The following is a 17974-nucleotide window of genomic DNA, read 5'->3' as shown; positions in this document are numbered from 1 at the left end:
GGGTGGGTATACCTGGACTCCCATCTGGACTTGGTCTACCTGGACTTCCATTCCAATGGCACTTTGGAGCCCTCTTCTAGGCAGGTAGACCTGCCCTGTCTGGACTTGGAGCCTTGCTAGGTTGACCTGGGCTCCCATTTCATCTGGTGTCTGATTTTGCTCCCCATCCTGGTGGGCACCCTTATCTGCTGACAAATTAATTTTGTCATATGAGGTTGACAAAAATGTACGGGCCTCAGGTGTCAGATGACCTGGCTACGCCACTGGAACAAGGCCTAGATTTTGGTTTCCTAAACATAATATAATTATCCGTTTGAGCATGTTGAATGTTCTATAGGCTTGACACAATAGCATTTTGTAGAGTGTGATTTTGGAGGGGGCTGAGTGGGTATCAAGAACATATTGCTGGGGGGGATATGACAAGTCCTTGTGAAACAGAATCATGAGGACCAGTTGGCAGGTGGGCTTCAGGTTTTAATGATGTCATCTTAAATTAACTGTTTGAAGCCCCCAAGTGCCTGTCAGTCATCTCTGTGCCTTTCTATTCGTTGTTCAAAGTACTGGAAGATACAGGCAGGTGTATCTCTTACCTGTTTGGTGCATACTGCCAGTCCTTGAAAGATACTACATTTTCTTTCCAAGCAGGCTCTTGCACCTCTAACAATAGAATTTAAGCAGGCAGTACTTTCCCTGCAGTGGAACAACAGCAGTGCTTAACCTGTTGATTTTTTTTTCTACCTGTGGATTTTATACCCATTATAAAGTCTGGGAAAACTGAGGCCAAAAGACTGTGGCCTGTCACCTAGCAGTCATGGTGACTTCACAGGACTTGTCCAATGAATCTGTAACTGCGCCTTCACTTGAACCCACTACCAGGTCCAACAACCTAAGAACATAAAAAAAGCCTGGATGGATCAGGCCAATGGCCTTCTCATTCAGTATTCACTTTCTTCCAGTGACCCACCAGCTGCCCCTTGGTCAACTTCCCAAAAGACTACTTATAACAAAGGTTGTGTTCACGATCACACTTGCCCAACCCAGCATTGTGAGAATCTCAATTTTTGTATTTTTATTTTATGTTTTTAAAGTCAGTTTCTAATTCTTAAGACTTGCCTTGAAACTATATAAGCAGTGAGTAATGAAAGAAGCAAGTGGTGGGAGTTGAACAACTTTTCCAAGAATCAGGGTGCAAGCTCCAGTACCCCTCTCTCTTTACCAGACCTTTCAAAGTGTGATGTGGTGGTGTGTTTTTTTCAATCAGATCATTGAAAATAGGCTTTGTTTGTGAGCTGCTGATACAAGAAAAAAGGTGTGTGGGGTTTTTTTTGATACAGTATTTTGATTGTTTTTCCCCCCTCCTGATGCAATCTGACTTGCACATATTGTAACAGGGGAAGGAGGGGAGATGTCATTCTGATAGATAAATAAATGCAAAATGTATTCAAAGCAAGACAATCTTGGCAATTTGGCTGGGATTTGCATTGATAGTATTTTCTAAGTGTGTATAATTTTGCCTCTGACTTGATTGTCTTTGTTCCTTTGTCGTCAATTGGTGTTTCTCCAATATTTGGGTGCAAGGAAGAGGAGGTAGTGGGGAGAGCAGGTTAAATTCCTCCTGGAGAATTTGAGGCCTAAAGCCCTAAGGGCACAATCCTAACCGGCAGTTTACATGTGCCGACGCGCAGAGGCAGGCAGAAGCCTCTGCTGCAGCTCCCACGCTGCCGCACTTGCACCAACACAAGAGGCAAAGTTAGTTGTGGGGGCGGGGAGGGGGCATTTCTGGGTGGGGGAGAGCGGGCGATGGGCGGCCCCAGGGGCGGGCGCGTGGGGAGCCAGGGGCGGGGCTGGGACCGGGTGGGGCTGGGCGGTTATGCCGGATCCCAACCCCCGTCGCCAGAGAGAACGGAGCGGCTTCCAGCTGCTCCACTCTCCTCAGACTTGCGCCACCTCCAGAGGTGGCTCAGGTCCGAAGAGTCCCATTGGGGCACACAGCCCTTACCCGGTCCCTTGCCCGTGGCTGAGCCACTGCACTCAATGAACCTGCACTGGATGCAGCGAAAGCCTCCTGGCTTGCCTGCTCCAGCACAGATTTGGATTGCGCCCTAAATCTACTACATGCTCATTGGCATGGGGTATCACCCCTTAGCCAATTCTCCTGAGCAAGCCTCACTGAAATGACTGGGGATGCTCATATCAAGAGCGGTGTCTGCTCATTTCCATAATAGTAATTATTTTTGGAGTATTCTTCCCTGTCTTTCTCAGCTAATATAAAGGTCTGTGTGCATATCTAAGTACTAAATAGCAAGAAGTCTGGTCTATGCCCTCCAAGGATTCCCTGTCTAAAGGAGACTATAGACCAGTGGTTCTCACACATTTAGCACTGGGACACACTTTATTAGAATGAGAATCTGTCAGGACCCACTGAAAGTGATGTCATGACAGAAAGCAGGAACATTTTTAACAATCCAAGGCTCAATCTTACCCACACTTACCCAGGAGTAAGTCCCATTGACTATCATTGTTAAAAGAATATACATAGTGCCTTGTTAAAAGTACAGGTCTGTCACACTTCCCCAAATGCAGTCACATACCATGGTAGCATCAAGTCTAAGATATTAAAAATAAAATATTGGAATAAATGGGGACCCGCCTGAAATGGACTTGTGACCCACCTAGTGGGTCCCGACCCACAGTTTGAGAAACACGGCTATAGAGTATCCTTTAGACAGGGAATCCTTGGGGGGGCACAGACCAGACTTCTTGCTATTTTGTACTTAGCTATGCACATATACTATTAGCTGTTACATAATACATACATAATACATACTTGCATATGTATTAGCTGTTTGAAGAACACAGATGTAGTGCTTTCTAAGCTATGGGTAAAGCCTTTGCTCTTGATATTCTCCTGCAAGCTGATTGAGTATTATTATCCCCATACTGCAGATGGGGAAGACTGAGGCCAAGTGAGGCTGGCCTAAGGCTACCTCATGCTTTCGTGGCAGGAGGTTAAATTTGAACCAGGAAAGGCTTGATTGGCAACTCAGTCTCTTGGCTGTTAACAGTCCTCAAACAGTCATTCACTTTCCTCTCTGTAGAGTGTCAGCTGTGTGGATGGCACTGTATTGATGAAACCAAGTATTTCTTTGGCACTTTTGCTGGTTTATGCCATAAGAACATCAGAAGAGCCCTGCTGGATCAGGCCAAAGGCCCATCTAGTCCAGCTTCCTGGATCTCACAGTGGCCCTTCAGATGCCTCGGAAAGTACACAATGAGACATCCATATTCTGGTGCCACTCCCTTGCATCCTGTGGCAAGGAGTTCCACAGATTGATTACATGCTGGGTAAATACTGTTAAATATTTTCTTTTGTCTGTTTTAACTCTCCCAACACTATATCCATCCCATGCATAATTTTATAGGTCTCAATCATGTTTCCCGCCTCAGGTGCCTTTTTTTCTAGACTGAAGTGCCCCAAACACTGTAGCCTTTCCTAATAAGGGAGTTGCTCCAACCCAGTCATTATTTTAGTCCTTCTTCACCTTGTCCAGTTCCACTTTAACCGTTTGGAGATGTGGTGACCAGAAATGTTTGTAGGATCTGTCTACTTAATGGCCCCCCAGGTGTGCTTCAGGGTTTGCGTCTCCTGTTGTATATCCCTGCTCTTTCCAACATCCAAGCAGACCACTGGTCTCCAGGCCAGAAGGAAAGTTCCCATTGCTCCAGTGCAAACATTCCTCTCTCCCCCCTCCCTGCCCCGCTCCCCACAACAGTTCCATTGCACTTCTGTGCCGTGGAATGTTCCAGAAGTTAGCCCGCCTGGGCACATCTCCAAAAGCTTCTTTTCAAAACAAAGCAAAATGAAAAAAAAGACCAAAGCGGTTCTGAAGAGCTCTTGTCCCTTCTGTGCACAGAGAGAGCGAGGTCATGTTTGGAGAGGTCTCTCTATTGAGCCGGGGATATAAGGAGCCAAACGGGTGCAGAAGATGACAGCCAAGTGGGCTCTCTTCCAGGATAGGTTCAGGGATTGAGGGCAATTGCACAGGTGATGAGTCCAAGGTCAGTTGGGCTCCAGACTCTCTGCATGTGAGGCTTTCCACTCCCCATAGTGGCACCTGTATTTTAGGATGTTTTAGAAGCCATCAGTATGCCTCCTCTTTTGTATACCAATGTGATATTGCCCTTAGTGTAGAGGTGGCCAAAATCCAGACTTGGGGTCTGGATTAATTCTGCAAGAGGTTCCAATCTGGCCACCTCTCTGCTCTCCATCCATTGCCTAATACTATTGACATATCTGGGGAGTGGTCAAGAGGGGCAAATTCCCCTCTTTGAGAGGGGATGCCACACCTGGTATGACACAGCCATCCATGCTGCTTCACATCCATGCTTCATCCACACCCCCAGTGCTGCTGCATTCCTTTGCTGCCTTCCAGAGACCTTCTGAGGGGTTGGGAGGCTGCCCTGAATTCCTTGGAGGAAAGGTGGGGGAAACCGGCCCTCCTCAGAACAGCAGTGTCCTTCCCAGTGGCTTCGGCTGGTGTCCTTTTGCATCTTTTAGATTATGAGCCCTCTTGGGACAGGGAGCCATCAGTTATTTGATCTTCTCTGTAAACAGCTTTGTGAACTTTTAATTGAAAAGCGGTATGTAAATACTGTTAATACTAATACTAATAATAAATTCATCACCTAGTTTGCTTGTTAATTGGCCACCACCTTTGTCTCATTTTCTTTCCTTCTCCCTGGGCATCTGATCCCAGCCTATCAGGGATCACGCAGCAATCATGATGATGTCATCAATTCACATAGTCAATCAGACTTGGCAATGTGGTGATATAACAAAGTCAACAGAGTGAGGGTCAAGCTCCCTAGATAGGTGTTCCGATCGCTCCATGCGTGAAACGATTTTGCCCCATTTCACAATAATTCAGAATATTTTCAGAATAAGTTTTGCCAAAAAGTGAGTGGGGCATCTATCACAGCTTCTGAATGTTTTTTTTCCCCCACATGAAAAGCACCCTCCTTGTTTGGTTCTTGGCCCAGTTGTCATGTGACAAGTCTGGAAAGGATGTGATTGGACTTCATGATGGAAGGAATATTTTACAAACCCCCCCTTTAACTTTGTAGGGCTTGTTATCAGTCTAAAAATCTCTGCATATTTCTCTTCCAGTCTCTATCGCTCCATTTGTCTCTCTCGTCCTCTTTCTCTCTCAATCCATCTGCCTTTCCCTTTAAGTCAGTACAGAGAGTGCCTCAATTAAGGCAACCTATCAAAGTTCCTGGAGAAGCAGCAGAAGGTGGTAGAAAGAGCACAGAGGAAGAAGCAATTAAAAAAAAAATACTCTTTCCCCATAAAAGCCAACACACTTAATGATTAGTCCCAGAAAAATCTAGGTCCCCTCCAGAATATTCAACTTCTATTAAAGGGGGGAGGGAATCTGTCTTTTTTCACTTATCAAGATTTAAAAATGGAGAAAAGGTGGTGAATAAACCGACAACAATGAAAAGCAGGCCTAATGTGTTTAATTCATTAAACTTATGTTTAATTCATGAATTTATATCCCCATCCCCATTTTACTCCACAACTGTGGATGGTAAAGGTGGCTTATGGAGATAAAAGAACATAAATGCTTATAAAGGGTGCAAGTCGTCCCTGCACTGAGTCCTGAGTTACAGGCAACTGTGTCTGTGTTTACCCCACCTGATACTACTTCCCAATTGACTTTCTTGTGGGCCCTGTCTGTGTCTTTCGTGTTCCCTGAGACCCGTCAACATTTCTGCTTAGGAGCTTTAGCCACGCTCAGTCCCTGGGGGCTGGGGATAAGAATAGGCCCTCAGTTTGGCTGTACTTGTCGTAAGAGGCGACTAAACAGCCACCGGGTAGATGGGACTCGATAGCCTGGGAAGGCAGCTCATCTGAGAGAACGAAAACTCTGATCCCAAACCTCCACTGCCTTGTGGCTACATCCAGTTATGGAAAAGGCTTCAGGAGTCAACCTCGAGGCAAAATCCGGAGCCGGAGTCCCTGAGGCAGTTCATGGCTGAACACAGTCACGTTCTGGCAACTCCTGCGACGCCGCTGGAACCAACTGTATTGGCTTCTGCCTTTCCATTGGACCATTTCAGTGACATGGAGAGGGACATAAACAGCCTATCCTCCATACCTACTTTACCCAGGCTTCGCACACTGGAGAGGACACTGTTCCAGAACCACCATTCAGAGCTCGATATCAGAGTCTTCCGAGACTAAAGGATGCCAAAGCAAAAAAAAAGTCCCTGCCCCAGGTCAGCAGATCTGCAAGAGATTGCCTATGCTGGCCCCGTCTTCCAGAGACTTGCCTGTGCAGTGGTCTAGTTCAGTGGTTCCCAAACCTTTTAGCATCAGGACCCACTTTTTAGAATGACAGTCTGTTGGGACCCAACAGAAGTGATGTCATTAACCCGGAAGTGATGTCATAGCCAGAAGTGACATCATCAAGCAGAAACATTTTTGACAACCCCCCATACTTAATTGATTAGATTTTGTTGTAAGTAAATTAAAAGTTTATAATAAATATAAGCTTAAAAATTTAAAAGAAACAAGAACCTTCCTAACCCTCCCTCCCACAGTTGCCCATCTGTGTTTTAAAAATTCCCTAAATATCCCAAAGGCTTAAATCCTATCCACACTCACCATTGTCCCATTGACTCTCATTGTTAAAAGCACAGATCTGTCACATTTCCCCAAACACAGTCACATACCATGGGAGGTTAAAATGGCTCAGGGCAGCTTCCCTGGCATGACAGACAAGCTCTGTAGTTCTGTTGGCATCCACCACAAGCTCTCGCAGACTTCGTATCTGAGCCAGGACACGGTAGCAAGCTCCAGGTGATGGCTTCCAGGTTCCAGGAGCAAACACAAATAATGAACCACTAACGTAGAGCCTGTTTACCTCCTGACTGCTCATTCCGGTGATGTGAAGGCTTCAAATGCAGGCAAAACATGCCAGGGAATGTGCCCAGTCCACAAAGAACTGCCCTTTGAACCCAGGAGGCAAAAATTCTCAAGGTGAACAGGCAGGAGATGAAATGCAGATTGGATGTCATGCTTGCCCATCTCTGTGCCATCTGTACAACGCTGCCAAAAAGTGTACACTGGATAGAGCACAAGTGCATGGGATGGCGCTGTTGGTGGACTGTCCCTCGCGTTGGGTGGTAGATCCATTCAGACTCTCCAGGTGAATTCTTGGAAGTGACACCAGAGAGGGAGACCTGCAGAAAGGGACAGTCCTCAAAAGGACCCGCCCACCCCTGGAACTCAGGGACCCTAGCATGGAATCGGCCTTGGACAACCCCTTTGCACAAATATTTATCTGCCAGCTGCATTAAGCACTCCCATCAGAACTGCTTTTATGCTCCCCCCAATGAAAAGTGTTGTTCCATCCTCCTGAGCTGGGGGGTAGCAAAAAACCCTTAAACCCCACTGGGGTGGTGCAGGAAGGGGTGTGAATCACACAGTTGCTCGTGGGAACCATGATTCCTCCAGCACTCTGAGGCCAATTTCATTTGATGGGCTTGGATCTCTGTCCTTTCTCCCCTCCTTCAGTACCACAGTCCCAACTCTTGTCATGGTTGGATTTATGGGTCTCAGGCCCCCCAGCTTTCACCCATATTCCCTGTCTCGTTCCCCCCTCCCACTTCCCCATTGCTTTTCCTGGCTTATAAGTGCCTCTTTGAACACTCTTTGATCCACTTTGAACAGAATCTGGACCCTACATGGTGTTAGTCAGGGCTCAGTGTTTAAATGGGGGCTAGTATCTACCCCACAGTGTGATTGTGGGTTCTCCCACCAAACCATATACCACATAGCATCTGGCTGCAAACAGGGAGTATACTGGCCCTTGGTCTGGCTTTTTCAGCTCTGTCCTTGAAGGGCTGGACAATCTGGACATTGACATTTGATCTAGTCTAATTGACATGTGTCCATGTATTATATGCCATATGATTGATTGATTGATTGATTGATTGATTGATTGATTGATTGATTACATGCCTCTGGCTTGGACAAAAGAGAGACCATGTTTCCCCCCTCCTCGGAGGACATTGGTGATCACTGGTGGGCAGTTATCACTTGGGTGTAGGGCACTGCCTCCCCCCCACCATGACTGGTGTTTGGAAACAGGATGCTGGGTTAAGATGGAGCATTTGATAAAAGCAACAAAGCAGTCTTATCACGTCTTTTGAATCCATTCAGAAGCAAACCCCTTCTTGCCTTGCCTGGATGTCAGGCCAATGAGCGCAGAGATATAACCAATTTTTATTCTGCCTTTCTTATTCCAAAATGGCTCAGGGCAGCTTCCCTGGTATGACAGGCTCTGTAGTTCTGTTGGCATCCACCACAAGCTCTCGCAGACTTCAAAGAAAAGTTCATAAGAGCATAAGAGCAGCCCCACTGGATCAGGCCATAGGCCCATCCAGTCCAGCTTCCTGTATCTCACAGCGGCCCACCAAATGCCCCAGGGAGCACACCAGATAACAAGAGACTTCATCCTGGTGCCCTCCCTTGCATCTGACATAGCCAATTCGGGAGTGACAGTCCCTTCCACACCGGGAGCAAGTGCAGTCTGTCCCTGGTCTGTCTCCCTGGCTATGGGCCGTCCTTCTTTGCCTCAGTCTGTTGGCCAAGTGTCTCTTCAAACTGGGAAAGGCCATGCTGTACAGCCTGCATCCAAGCGGGCCGCTCAGAGGCCAGGGTTTCCCACCTGTTGAGGTCCACTCCTAAGGCCTTCAGAGCCCTCTTGCAGATGTCCTTGTATCACAGCTGTGGTCTACCTGTAGGGCGCTTTCCTTGCACGAGTTCACCATAGAGGAGATCCTTTGGGATCCGGCCATCATCCATTCTCACAACATGACCGAGCCAACGTAGGTATCTCTGTTTCAGCAGTACATACATGCTAGGGATTCCAGCTCGTTCCAGGCATCGTTGTTTGGAACTTTGTCCTGCCAGGTGATGCCGAGGATGCATCAGAGGCAGCGCATGTGGAAAGCGTTCAGTTTCCTCTCCTGTTGTGAGCGAAGAGTCCATGACTCGCTGCAGTACAGAAGTGTACTCAGGACACACTAAAAGCACACACTGAAAGCATAAAAAGAGGCTGCTGGTTCAGATCCCAGGTCTGTCTAGTCCGGAACCCTGTTCCACACAGTGGCCCAAGCGGATGCTCCTGGGAAGCCCACAGACTAACTTTCTTTTGCCATTGCTCCTGTGTAATTGACATTCTGAGCTAGACTGCCTCTGAACCTGGAGGCTTCACATATGCCTCATGACTAGTACCCGGTCCTCATGACTTCATCCAACTGCCGTCTCTTAAAGGCATTATGCTAGTGGACATTGCCACATCCTTGCGGCAGTGAATTCCCTGGATTAATTAGTTCCCTGGATTAATCACTCCCTAGCAGTGAGTTCGCTGGCAGTGAGTTCCCCTCCTCACCCATCCTGGGTCTCCTACTTATCTGTTTTGTTGGATGATCTTTGGTTCTAGTGTTGTGAGAGAGGGAGGAACACTTCTCTCAATCTGTTTCCTTCACACAAATGATATATCATTTAGGAGATACAATGAGTTAAGTAGGAGACCCAGGATGGATGAGGAGGGGAACTCATCCAGGGAACCCACTGCCAGGGAGTGATTGAAGGTGACTCCTACCATTATGATATTGGCTGGTGTATTCTGACTTTTAATGGAATATTTTTAAAGTTCTCTTATTGTTGTTGATTTTTAAAGCAGATTTTAATGTTTATATTGCTTTTAGTGTTGCTCCCTTTGGAGATAAATTTGTAAGTATACAGTGGGTCCTCCTAAATTGTGGGTTCGGAACCCACGGATTTGACCCAACATGGGTATGAAACCCACGTTGGGAGGTCCCACAGAGGTTCTCCTGGATGTGACTGAAGGTTGCATCTGGGAGGTCTTCTGTGCTTGTCAAAAGGCTGAGGCAGGCATTCTGAGGTGCAAGGAAGTTTCATGCAACCTCCCCACACCTCCGAACACAGGTCAGACTGTGGATTTCATTATTCCCTAATACTCCCCAGCATGGACACTGGAATCAGGCCTCCCCATTGTACCCATAAGCTCAGCCCATTTCCTAATTGCTGTCCTGAGCCTTGGTGGCTAACACTCAATGCTAGATCTCCCCACGTTTGTGAGCCATAGAATCCCCTCTTAACCCTATCCAAGCCAGCAGGCCATTCCCACACTTTGGGACAGCCAAAGCCGTACATGAATTATGCCACTGTGTAACGTAGCGCAATCCTTTTAGCCACTTCTCCCCGCCAGAGTTTCCCGTGTCGAGGCCTGAGCGCTGCCCTCTGAACACAGCTTGGATTTGTACATCTTGTAGTGGCCAAATTGCTCGTAAATTCCAGTGCGCCAGGCTCAATAGTCAGAATAGCTGAACATGGAGGGGGGGTTGGGCAAATGCCGGGCTGCTCCATTATCCACTTAACCCTCCAGACAGGGAGGTGTCTTCCAGTGACACACAACAACGTCAGGCGTCATATCTCACAATAAGCCAACCTCTAATGAAACTCTGCAAAAGCAAATATCATCAGGATCAAGGAATCTTCTGTGGCAGCCCTCTGTTTTTCAATGCCAAGCTAGCAAAATTGCCACCCGGCCACAATCATCACGCTCGGGGATTGCCAGATGAACCGTCCATAGGCTGGTTCTGCTATTATGTGAGGGCCTGGGGTTGGTGCAGTTTCTCAGGGCTGTGGGGCAGTCTGAGGACTGGACTCCCTTCCAAGCTACTGGGAGGATGAGTACAAATGACAGATTTTGTCTCTGCTTTTGCTGGTGATGCAATCCCAGAGCAACATAGGAATCTGTGTGTGTGTGTGTGTGTGTGTGTGTGTGTGTGTGTGTGTGTGTGTGTGTAAGTATGCATAGCACTGTTTTACACAGAATGCAGGAACATTCTGCCCCAAGGGGCTTACAGTCTGAATCAGAGGTGCCCAAACTCTGGCCCAGGGGCCATTTGCAGCCTTCAGGGACCCCCAATCTGGCCCACAGGGAGCTCCCAGTCTCCAATGAGTCTTTGGCCCACTGGACACTTGGTGGAGCCCATGCTGACCCATGCTTTCAGCATGAGGGCAACTGTTCGACTTCTCACAGGAAGGCTCCCTCCACTGCTTGCTGTTTCATGTCAGAATCAGCAGCGACCTCACTGTTGGTAGGATGTGAAACTGACAAACTGATAGCTATGTACAAGATGTACAAACTGAGAAGGAAAATGTATGGAGCCCTATGGAAAGTGAAACGGGGCTGCACGTGTGCATTTACTCATGAGTAGGCAAACATGCCTCTGACCACTTTGAAGGGCAGGCTTCACCAGAATGGTCCCAATCCGATGAACGCAGGCCCCAGAAAAGCACTTAAGAAGGAAATCCCCATCCCTTTAAGCCAGGGGTGTCCAAAGTTTTTGGCAGGAGGGCCACATCATCTCTCTGACTCTGTATCGGGGGCCGGGGGGGGGAGAATTAATTTACATTTAAAATTTGAATAAATTTACATACGTTTACATAAATGAATATATTACAGATGAACTTATATGAATGAATGAAGGTCTTGCAATAGCTCAAGGCTTACAAAAGGCCTTGCACAAAGCAAGGCTGGCCTTTCCTTTGCTGCCGCTACTGCATCACAGATGTGAAACAAGCAGTGAAGGGAACCCTCATCCACAGCTCACGCGAGAGGTCAAACAGTCACACTCTCGCTGAGAGCAGTTGTGTCGGGCCAGTGTGGGCTCCAACAAATCTCCGGAGGGCCAGAGGCTCATTGGAGACTGGGGGCTCCCTGAAGGCCACATTGTGGCCCCAGGGCCGGGGTTTAGGCACCCCTGCTTTAAGCCATTGGTTTTCAAACTAGGGTGTCGCAATACCCCAGCCTGAAGGCCCTGGCCTCTGCCCCCTTAAGGGCAGGGGCAGTGAGGAGGCAGTGAGGCACCCCAGGACAGTCCCCTGGCAGTCCCCACACCCCAGGGCAGCTGCTGCTGGGACTACTGAGTGCATGTCCCAGAATCGCATCGCTGTCTCCCTCCCATCCCCACCAAGACTTACTGTGGTTCAAACTCTCCCTGAGATTTTGAAACCACTGCCTTTAAGCTGACAATTGAGGCCTATGGAAAGCAAAACTGAGGCACGCGTGCACCTTTATTTGTGAGTAGGTGACTGTGCCTCAGTATCTATCACAGGCCAGTCGAAGTGGAATGCAAGACCACCAGAATGGTCCTGATCTGATGAACATGGAGCTCAACAAACATTCCAGAAGGGCTCCCCCACCATAGTACAAAGGATAAAAACTGGGTTTGAGTGGTAAGGTGGAACTGTTTTTTGTTTTTTAATTATTAGTCTCCTAAAGCTAGGTGAATCCCAATGTATCGTTTTAAAAAGTGGGTCCCAGTGCTAAAAAGTTTGGGAACCACTGGGCTACTACTGGGAACCACTAGTGAAACAAGGAAGACAGCAGAGGAGGGAATGGGAAATGGGATCTCGGCTAAGCAGAATCTATGATTATTTAACTAACCAGGTTTAACATATATTAAGCCCTGCTGCTTAAGAGGAAAATTGCTGATTTCTGGCCAACAGGTGTCTCCAGAAAGCTGGCGAGCAGAACAGGAAAAAACCAGCCTTCCACTGCTGCTGGTTACTCGGGTGTGCTGCTCTGGCATATGGCATATTGAGGAGCTATCCGGGGATTTGACTACCCCCTCTTGAAAGCTCTTTGAGCTCAAAAACTGTTACTGCATCTTGTGGCGGAGGGTTCCATAGCTTAGTGAAGTTTTGTGTGCAGAAGTCTTGTCTTCCATCGTGTGCTTCTGTGCTCTTGCTAGATCTGCAGTGCGATCCTAGACGTGTTTACTCAGAAGTAAGTCCCACTATGTTCAACAGGGCTTGCTCTCAGAAAATAGGGCGGAGTCCTTGCTTCCACCATGAATGTGTTTTAGTCCCTTTATAAAGTAGTCTGAGGCCTGGTTAACACCTACAGTATAAACTTTTGTCTGTAGCATGACAAGGACCTCTTTGACTTTCATGTGCTCATTTTGGGTCAACCACCTGTATGTCAACCAGTTGCAGCTGTTGTGTGCAGAATGGCCTTCCGTCCTCCTCCCAGGGCCTAGGATGGGGGGGCAAAGGGGGTAATTTGTACCCGGGCCCAGGGTCAGAAAGGGGGCCCAGGAGCCACAGGAGAGTGTCCAGAAAGTTCCTGGGATCTGACATTTTCTTATCTCACCTGAACCCACTGCCAGCTCATGATGCTGGGGCACAACCACGTGCATGAGTGTTAACTGCTGCCACAAGCCTTACACACCAGGCCCAGTAAAGCATCCATGACCCTCCTTAACACAGTGTTAATCTGCGAGGAACCTGGCCTGCTACAGTAGCTCTTTGGCTTGTGGATCCCATAAACATGAAGGTGTGTATAGAAGAAGCTCAGAGACCCGGCTGTGGGGCTACAGCTGCTGCAGAAGTTCATTTTGTTTCATTCTAGTGTGAGCCTAAATACGATGATGCTAATTTTCTGCAATTGATTTTCTATATTTCAAAGATTTTAGAGAGCAGTGTGTTTGCTTTTCCATATTACTTTATCTAGCTGCACATGCCACATGTCAGGTAGACCTGGGCCTAATAGACCTGGGCTTCAAAGACTATTGTGGCTGTCAGCACCCTCCCCCGCCCTATTTTGCCCCCCTTTCTGCTGCCCCTATTGTGCCCCCTTTGGGAAGGGGCCCAGAAGAAACTTTGTACCCCCTGATAAAATTCCTCTCATCGGCCCTGCCTCCTCCTAAAGGGAAACCATTTCAATAACTCCTTTTAAAGGCAACTTAGAATTCATTACTATCCTGCAGACGAAGGGCAACAGATAAATAAAGAGCTTTGAGTTCCCAGGTGACCGGCTTGCTGGTTAACGCATTTTTCAGGTGCCAATGGTATTAAACTGTCAGCTCTGCAAACTGGAATGGGCAGAGGAGATGAGGGGAGTGGATGGGCAGTGCCCTGCCTGCCCTTAGCACTGGCGAGACTGTGAGGAAGAGCTGGGCGCCATATGGCTGCATACCTGTGGGGTTTGTGCTTCCTGAACATCTTTGTGTTCAGGATTTTCACAGCCCTGATACTTGTGCTTTAAGGATTTGGGGGTAGGGGGAAGATCACTTGCACTGATCACTCTGAATGTTGTTTTGGCCTCACAACAACGCTGGGATGTAGTTCAGTGTAGAGAGTGTTGTCCGATCTTGTAAGGGAGAATCGCATTCAGAGCTTGATTTCAGCACACTTAGCCAAATGCTCAAGGGCCGCTGGACAGGTCATTTGCAGGGCAATCCTCACTGAAGCCTCGCCTGACCACTTGAAGTATGGCAGAGGGTGTTCATCCCTATTCAAAGCAGCTGGTGGCTGTTTGTGGGTGTATGTGCAATGCAAACTTGATTGGGGCCACTGATTTCTCCAAGGATACCAGGGGAGCTTCGAGCAGAGTCAATATTTAACCCCAGGTTTCCTGCAGGCAAATGCACCAAGGTAGCCACTACAACACAGCAACTGAGATGTGTTTCTTTTCTGCGGTGCTTGGAACCTTGGAACTTAGATGTTCTTCAAAGATGTTCTTCTGCCATCAGAAAATTTTGCTATTCTGGCTGGCTCCTGATTTCTGTGAGTGACCTCTTTGTTTTTCTCCTGGTTTAATTCTTCTGTATTATTGTGCTCTGTTTTTACAGTTTTTCTTTACATTGGCTTTTCTTAGTATGAGACTATTGGATTGGTATTTTCTGTTAAGCCAGTGGTTCTCAAACCTTTTAGCTCTGGGACCCACTTTTTAGAATGACAATCTGTCGGGACCCACCAGAAGTGATATCATTAACCTGGACGTGATGTCATGGTCAAAGTGATATCATCAAGCAGGAATTTTTTTAACACCCTCCATATGACAAAATCAAATCAAATTAATTAACAGTGCAATCCTAACTTGCGCTGGAACAGACAGGCCAACGTGCCTATGCTGTATCCAGCGCAAGGTTCAGGTGCTTGGTGACTCAGCCTGGTTCCAGAGGAATCACTTCCCCTTACCCCAGGGAGAACCACTGTAAGCCCCAATGGGGCTACTCAGATCTGTGCCACCTCCAGAGGTAGTGCAAATCTGAGCAGCCCAGAACTGACCCAGGCTGCCCGAGAATGGGGTCAGGATCTGGCATAACATCAGGATCCTGACCCTGCCTCCCGCTCCCTGCCCGTCCTCCCCCTGCCCTGGAACGCCTCCCTTCCACCTCCTCACTGCCTCCTCCTCGCCCTCCCCAGACCCTGCACTTGGGCAGTGAAAACTCACCTTTCCCAGGTCCCGCAACAACACGGGGAGGCCAGAACAAGTCCCTAACTACCTCCAGAGTAGCACAAAAGTGTTTTTCAGCACTTTCACAACACTCCTGAGCTGGTGCAGGGGACTTGTGCCAGCCTAACGTGATGTTAGAATTGAGCCCTAAGTAAATTAAAAGTTTACCATGTTTAAAAATTTATTTAAAATAAAGAACCCGTCTAAGCAGTTGCTGATCTGTTTAAAAAAATTTTCCAAACATCACAAAGGTTGCAGTTCTCACCACACTTACCTAGGAGTAAGTCCCATTGACTATCATTGTTAAAAGCATAAACACAGTAGCCTGTTCAAAGTACAGATCTGTCACATTTCTCCAAGTGCAGCTGCAGACCATGGTAGCTTCAAGTCTAATCTATAAAAAATAAAATACACATTGAAATGAATGGGGACCCACCTGAAATTGGTTTGTGACCCACCTAGTGGGTCCCCACCCACACAATGTGTTAAGCATTTTAAGCACCTTTTCTTGGGGGAGGGAAGACTAATGATTTTTTAAACTAGAGTTTAAAATCCTTCCCACTCTGCACATCTACTTGGAGAAATCTGTGCTGCTCAGCCTGCAGCCTTTTGGGTTATGAGCCACTTCCCTTCACCATGAGCTCTAGCAGCTTAAAAAAAAAGAAGAGAAAGATGAACATGTTATACACCAGACGACCATTTCTCCATATTTTCTTGGACCCAACCCAGCCTCAAAAAGAACTCTCAGAAAGGAGCATGAAAAACATGCACGTCTCTCATGATCTTGGCTCAGTAGATTATGTACAATTTCTTTCTCTCTCTCTCTTTTTTTTTCTCCTCAGTAGTCGCAAATCTGTATCTGGCTGGCTGGCAGCCACCGTGGGGTGCCTTGACATGCCGTTAGCTGCTCTTATGAGACTTTGGAGAGGGCTGGTTCTCCATCAACAGCACAGCAGTGTGGTAGATCTCTGGAAGAAGGATGGATAAATGTTTCTAAGCACTTCTTGCTGGAATGAGAGGCCTCTGGGGTGCTGATGTGTGGGAGTTGAAATTGTGCATTCTCTTTGCTTGGGCATGTCACGGGGCAAGTACAGTTGTCACTCCTCCAGGATTTGACCCAGACTTCCCAAGCAGCATTGATCCTCCAGGTGACTATAGAAAGTAATCTGGGAGACTTTCAGCAGGGCTATTTCAGGGATTCCCAGCGTGACACTGTGTTGGGAAAGCACATTTCTTGGAATGTCTTCAGCCTTGTCTTCCTTGGCGTCCTTAGTTGGAAGTTGTTCCTCCCTCAGTCCAGAAATTAGGGCAAGTTGAAGGTTGGCCCATCCATGAGGCCAAGTGAGGCAGTTGCCTCAGGCAGCAGAGACGCTCTCCCGCCTCCACTGATCCTCCTCCTCCCACTCCTTGGGTTGGAAAGAGGACAAAGCAGAAGTCTGGGGGGAAGGAGAGTGGGGAGGAGGGGCTGGTACATCAACCAGGTAAGGGTGGCAGCATTTGGCATGCTGTCTCAGGCACTAAGAGGCCTTGTGCCAGCCCTGGACAAGGCATCCTCTTGCTAACAGTTAAGAAAATGGGAGATGCGCCTGACAGCTGGTGAATCTCTTTCTGCCTCTGCCGGTTCCCTGCCTCTGTAACTTGAAACTTGCTAATTCTTCCCAAGGCAAAGGAGATGCATTTCAGGTGTTGCGTTCAGCTGAAAGTCAATTGACGGTTGTCAAATGGATTATTTCTTTGGTTTCTTTGGTTGGTCCTGCCCAAAGCTTCCCATATATTGTCTTTTTTTTAATTTAAAAAAATGGTTGATGTAATTAGCAAAAGAAGACATTCACAATCTACCAAAAGAAATCAAATGACAACTATTGGCCCAAAACTCAACTGATATCTATAACCCAAAGTGCTTATACACATGACCAATATGACCCAATAATGGCAACATTAATCATCACCTCCCTAGACCCTTTGGACTTGTGGGTAATTTCAATGGCATCGTCACACTCTGGATTCCAAAATGGGAACTTTCAGGAAGGGGTGTTTGGTCTGGCACTGCCACCCCATTGCACTTGCTTCTTATGGGAGGGTTTGATAGGCTGCCCCCACTCATCTGTTGACCATTTGTATTTTTTCTGCATTTAAATAATTGGGGAGAGGCTGTGCCTAGTGGTTAGTGGAAGACCCTCCATTTAATTCCTGACAGCACCTCCAGGTAGGAAAGCACAAGATGTCAATCAGGAAAAGCACTGCTTCCTAAATCGTCTTGGTCATTTGCACCCCAAGCCAGCTCTTTTGAGAACAGCTATACTGCAGCCTGTGTGTATACTGTGTGTCCAAGACCTCCTGAGGCAGTGTGCCCGGCCTTACCAGATGATGTGCCAGCCTCTGCTCCTCTCACCACAGACAAGTGGAAAGGGACAGAGGTGGGTGCCCTCTGCCAGTATGCTACCTGAGACAACTGCCTCAGTGGGCTTCATAGATGGGCTGGGCCTGGTGGACCACTCTCTCTCTCTTTTGGAGAGAGGCACATGCCCAAATTCAGTAGAAACAAGATGGGTTGTAAAAGAGGGAAGGGCAGACTGTGCCCCCCCCAAACACATGATCTCTACTGCAGTGGGGTGAGAAATGTT

General features: G+C 47.6%; 1 protein-coding gene across 1 annotated transcript in view; it reads left to right on the top strand.

Moving 5' to 3' along the window:
- Positions 1-1870: 1870 nt before the first annotated feature.
- The window catches only part of CADM3 (cell adhesion molecule 3), a 101223-nt gene continuing 85119 nt past the window's right edge, over positions 1871-17974 (top strand). Inside the window, exon 1 of the mRNA XM_066610383.1 lies at positions 1871-1964. Within this exon, the coding sequence (XP_066466480.1) occupies positions 1871-1964 (94 nt within the window). The remainder of the gene's footprint in view (positions 1965-17974) is intronic.

Source organism: Tiliqua scincoides, chromosome 15, assembly GCF_035046505.1.
Source record: "Tiliqua scincoides isolate rTilSci1 chromosome 15, rTilSci1.hap2, whole genome shotgun sequence".
Taxonomy (NCBI): domain Eukaryota; kingdom Metazoa; phylum Chordata; class Lepidosauria; order Squamata; family Scincidae; genus Tiliqua; species Tiliqua scincoides.
The sequence above is the reverse complement of the archived record's forward strand: the minus strand, read 5'-3'. Positions and strand labels throughout refer to the sequence as shown.